A 6171-nucleotide genomic window follows, 5' to 3' on the forward strand; every position below is an offset into this window, starting at 1 on the left:
ATGTTTTATTTTCATGTACTTTTGTTGTTTAGATTTGTTGTTTGGTACATTTTATTTTCATGTACTTTTATTTATTTGTTTTACTTGTAATGAATTGAGTATTCAATTGATGTAAGTTCTTGTTTTGTTTTAGGTGTAGTTTCTTAAAAGTATTATTTTCATGCAGTAATGTATATCATGTTTGGTTATAATTTATGTTTATTATTTTTCAAAAGTTTTTATGTTGAGATAAAGTTTTTATGTTGATGATCATAAAAAAATTAATGTTTGAATTAGAAAAAATGTGTTATAATTATCACAGAACTATTTTGTAAAAAAAAATATTTTAGTAACAACTTTTTTTTTGTTATACAAAATTGAATCCCCGTCTAATATAAATTTAGTGAAATTAAAAAAAATAATAAGAATTAAAAATTGACTTCACGCAAAAATGTTGGATTCATATTGTTTTCTTTAGTAAGAAGCTCAAGACCAAAAAATTGATATTATTATTTTTAATGAATGTGTGAGGTTATAAAAAGATAAAATAATATAAATTTTATTTATATTAATCAAGAAGTTGTTAATTTTAAATGTCCTTAAATTTATTTTTAAATGTCAAAGTTTATGATAATAGAAAAAACTTTCTTAAAATTGTATGTATATTTTTATTTATGTGAGTAGTAAAAAACATTAAGTATATTTTAGTTTAATATATGTGTAATTTCGTCATTTATAATGAAAAAACTGAAATTGTTAATCGTACCAAATACTAATTACTAATTTAATGTTTGAATAAGCACAAAAAAATAATTTAACCGAACAATATTATGTAAAAACTCGATTATATAAAATATTATTTTTGAAACTCTATTTTCTAGACAACAACTTTAAAATAAACTTTTTCTAGAACATTGACGAATCAAATGAGGCCTAAACCCGCATGTTTCACTTTCCACATATTCTTCACATATCTCTCTTCTTTTTAAAGCAAACCATCCACCATATGTAGGAGATGATAGAGAAAAAAAGGTAGTAAATGCTCTCCTTAATGAGCCACTCAAATCAGCTAATAGAATACCCAAAACTGCTCATTTAATAAGAAATTAAAACACTTTAACATATAAATCAACAAGGAACAACACGCAAAAAGCCAGCATATGGGAAAATGGGACACAAACTTGGGGAAATAAACCCAACATGGCGATGACCAACAACCACCAAACCCCCTCCAAATTAGCCCCTACGTTGATTGATCACTAAACATAGGATAGTTTGGAGAGCTTCTGAGTGATCTCAAGATTTTAGAACTTTCTACTCTTCCACCTTCTACCCCAGAAAGAATTGGTTAATCTTGAGCCAATCCTCTTCGAGAAGTCCAAAATCTTCAAATCCTTATCTTGAACTTTGAAATCCTACAAAATACTTGTCATTAATTTAATTGTGAGTATTTTCAAGAGATTACCTCTCTTGAGATGTAATTAATCAAATGGGCTTGCCTTTATGGGAGACTTGTAACTTCATAATAAAATAAACTATATCTTATTTTTGTAAGGATGGGATAAGATATCAGGGAATGTAGACAGTCTTTCTAAAATTCATTTTTATTTTCAAATACATTTGTAGAATGTTGTTATCATCTTTTGAGATAGTACAATATTCTTTTTGTTATATCTGATCATACCCATTCATTCTTTCAAATCCTTCGTAGAATACTTTCTTTGTTTTTCGATATGATAAGTACTATTCTCGTTGTTGCATTTGATTACGGGAATGACAAAATTTTTAACACCTTATTTTTTTTCAGACACTTCGTAGGATATCATGTTCGACCTTTGGGGCAATATTTAAATCCTTTTGATTGAGTATATAAATTATATTTCTAAAACCCTATTTTGTTATTAAATCAATTGTAGAATACTGCCATCATTTTTTGAGATAGTACATTATTCCCAATAAAGCATTCGTTCACAAATGTTAGATCACATCGAATATGTGAGGTTCTATTTTCTCACATTCACATATCACCATGCATGATTGCGATCTTCATATGATAACTTTTCTCTTTATTATCATGATCTCTATTTGATCATGCCTTCAATACCAAGATCATGATCGCTACTGCACCACATGTCTTGCCATAAACAAGATATCAATTCAATTATTTGTCTTTCCACAATTAAAATATTTGATCGATCACATGTCTTGTTGCATTCATGATATGTGTTTGATCATGTACATCTTTTTATGATTACAATATACATTAGATCGTGCATGTTTCACCAAAATCACAATCTCCATTTGACTGCATGCATTTTATTTTAATCACAATATCTATGTGATCACATAGTTGTCGTGATCATAATCTCTACTTGATTCCATTTCTCATTGCAATCATGATCTTTATATATATATATATATATGTGTGTGCGTGTGTGTGTGTGTGTGTGTTATATATATATATATATATATATATCTGTCTGTGTGTGTGTGTGTCTTCTTCAAAAAGAATCAATTGTGATCTAACATTATTAATATCTTTTCTTCAAAACAAATATGAAAGAGGTAAGTACATCTTTAAATAAAAAAAAACAACTCAATATTACCTAAATAATTGTCCAATAAATATGAAAAATTGACTTATAATCCAAAAATATTCATATTACATGGATAACAAAGATTAAGATATTCAAGTTATGAAAGTGATGGTGTAAACCAGATTGATGGAGGCCAATTAGTTCGTGAATATGGGGGAAGGATATACTGAATGCGATCGTTGTAAAGATCAAAAAGCCCAACATCACAATCAACAAAACCTGGCAGCATGTTACTAGAATGATCGGAAAAATATATGCAGTTTGGTTTAATTCCGGTAGCAACCTTGTGATGCAAAGAAAATGTCTGATTACAACCCACAAAAAAGGAGTATTCCCCCATATCATTGACGGACATCCATTGGGAGTAAGAAGAAGAAGAAGAAGCAACAACAACTGGCACAAATTTGGAAACAAAGATAGCCATCGTTGTCGTGTTATAGGGACTATTAGGAGTAATATCAATCACCCTCTCTATTTTTAGAAGTGTTCCAGACAAAAAGGCAATATAGTACATACAATCGAAGTGTCTGGTGCGATAGCATGAATTGGGCATATTCGGGGAGATCAATTCAACATTTTGTCCATTGAGGTCAAAAGAAAGCACCAAAGAAAAATTTGTTATTGCATAAAATAATTGATTTTCATCATGATAGTAAACATCTTCAAATTGCTCAGTATCCTCTGTACTGTAAGGAGATAATTGTGGCCCGAGAACCCAAGTCAGAGCTTCTGACTTTGCCAAAGCAAGCTCTTTTTTAATGCCATAGATAACAACAGCAGTTCCATAGGAGTCATTAGAGGATACAATGATCTTATGAAAATATATATCACGTAAGTTTTCAGTCATAATGTCAAATAAAGTTTCATTGCCCAAAATTCTGGTGGAGCCATCAGGGGAATATTGTAGCTCAATCAAGGTGAAAAGTGATGGGAGCGATATTTCAGCCTTTGTGACAGGGTTGAAGAGGCGAGGCTGTAGATCAATTTTATCAAGGGTCACAAGCCATCCATCATTGGAGCCAAAATAGCGGCGGCCATAGGTGTGGCTACCAATGGAGGAGAAGTGACGATGGAAGCTGATGACAGCTTCTTCTTCTTCTATGGTAAGTTCGCAGAAGGTGAGTGTGTCGGAGTCCTCTTCGATATCATTGGAAAGGAGCAACCATGGGGAGGGACGACATTGAAATCCAATGAGTGCATAATTGGCAAGAGTGAAATTCCATGAGGTGCAGACAACAGATAATCGGACTAAGTCTACAATGGACAAGTGCGATGAGATGAAACAAAGGAGATCTATGGGGAGATCACACCATGCCATAATATTATTGTTTTTGTGGTGGCTAATGGAGGAAAGGAGCTGTGTTACCTTCCGACACTACCACGCTTGGACAAAAATTAGTAAGAGTTGAAATCAAATATGCAATCTTTGTTAGAGATATAAATATGTGGAATATAATAAGTATTTGTGGCAAATATTAAAGTGCATTAAAATTTCTTCTCATTTGGGACTAATGAATTGGCCAACTAGCATTATCCATATATAGAATAGGGTGCAAAGTTCAAGTCTTATAAAACAAATTTATTATTTAAAAATTTTATTTATTTCTAAATTAAAATTTATTTTTGATTGCATGCGGTTTATTAAGTGATTGAATTTGTGTACAAATTTAGCATTGTTTTAAGAGGTCTCGAAATGATTATTCTTAAATATATATAAAGGAGTGGAATATGAGAAAATATATATTCTATATATGTTATCGCATACAAAAGTATTTATTTACAATAATTATATTATTTTGTTTTACAAAATGAATTTGGTGTCTTAAAGACTCTTTCATTAGGTTGGAAATAGTTTGTTTTTAATAATATTATAAATTAATACAATTTTTGATCAATTTAGTTCATATAACAAAAAATATATATCATGCACATGAAATTTTCTTATTTTAGTAATATGGAAACCATTCACTGATTCTGATTAAAAGAGATCCCACTGCATATCTTGTTTCCTCTAAAGATGGAAGGAATAATGAACAAAGATTTAAAAAGAAATCACATTTGTCTTTTCCACCCTTCTTCTTCCTCCCTCCTCACCATTATAGTCTCTCTCTTAGTCTTAGAGATGAAGATGGAGCAGGCATTCCTAAGAAGAGAACCTTTACCATTGAAAAAATATATACAAAAAATAGTCATATTCGTTACTGTACTTATAAATGCATTATTGTATAAAAATTAAGTATCTTTATGCTTATGGTTCCTTATGATTTCAAAATTAAAATATTTGGATCAAATTCATCTTCATCAATGAAATATTTAAAAATATGTGCAAAATCATGACTTTGAGAACGTTAACATTATTTTGAATGCTTTTTTTCACTAATTTGAAAATTTTTCAACAATATGCGATCAAATTTTTATGTTTATATTATGCATTTATTTGAGGGTTTGATTATTTAAAATGTATGCTAAAATAGCATGGCTTTGAGCTTACTGCTTTATTATTTAATCCATCACAAAGATTTTCAAAAAAATTTTCTCTCACCTTTTGTCTACCGTATATGGGATCTCACGTTGATGATTCTCCTTAGCAACACAAACTATAATATTAAAAATGGACTTATAATTCAAAAATATTTATATTACATGCTTAGCAAAGATTAAGATATACAATTTATGAAACCGATGGTTTAAACCAAATTGAAGGGGGCCAATTAGGATGTGAATCAGAGTCAAGGAAATAATAAAATTGTTCACTGTGAAGATCAAAAAGCCCAGTATCCCGATCAACGTACTCTGACAACATGTCGCTCAAATGATCAGCAAAGTATATACAATTTGTTCTAATTCCAGGAGCAAGTGTGTGATGCAAGGAAAAAGTTTGATTACATTCCACAAACAATGAGAAACCCCCTAGATCCTTAATGGGGATCCAATGAGAGGAAGAACTAGAAGTGATAGCAGTCGACATAAACTTGGAAATAAAGATACACACTGTCTTCTCTTTCCAACTATTATCTATCTTTCTTTTTGTAGTATCGATCACCCTCTCTATTTTTAGAAGTGCTCCTGACAAAAAATCAATATAGTACATGTAATCAGAGCTTTTGGTGTGCAAGCATGGGTTCTGAGTTGCCGGACAGTTCAAATCAACATTTTTTCCATTGATGTCAAAAGTCAGAACCATCGAGAAATGTGTGATTGTGTAAAATCATTTATCTTCTTGATGATAGTAAACATCATCAAATTGCTCCACGTGCATTATGCCATAAAGAGGCAATTGCGGGCCGAGAACCCATGTTTGATCTCCCGACCTTGCCAAAGCCAGAGATTTTGTACGTCCATAGATAACCATAGCAGTTCCTAATAAGTTGTTAGAAGAGAAAATGATCTTCTGAAAATATATATCACGTAAGCCTTCCTCGTCCGTGCTACACTACGGGAAAACACGCGACCGTCGAAATTTCTGGTGGATATTTTTGTGTCGGCAGGTAACGGCGCATTATTGCACCGAAAAAACTACGGCGGACTTTCCGGTGCAAATAGCATCGGAAAGTTTCTGGCGTCGTTTGCGCCGGTATATGCGTCGGAATAAACC

General features: G+C 31.3%; 1 protein-coding gene across 1 annotated transcript; it reads right to left on the bottom strand.

The window, feature by feature from the left end:
• Positions 1–2673: 2673 nt before the first annotated feature.
• On the bottom strand, positions 2674–3894 carry LOC110095523 (F-box protein SKIP23-like). The gene has a single exon (XM_020821110.1). It carries the CDS (start codon positions 3892–3894, stop codon positions 2674–2676), a length of 1221 nt encoding a protein of 406 aa, XP_020676769.1.
• Between the last annotated feature and the right edge of the window lie 2277 nt (positions 3895–6171).

Source organism: Dendrobium catenatum, unplaced genomic scaffold (genome assembly GCF_001605985.2).
Source record: "Dendrobium catenatum unplaced genomic scaffold, ASM160598v2 original_scaffold_76759, whole genome shotgun sequence".
NCBI lineage: Eukaryota > Viridiplantae > Streptophyta > Magnoliopsida > Asparagales > Orchidaceae > Dendrobium > Dendrobium catenatum.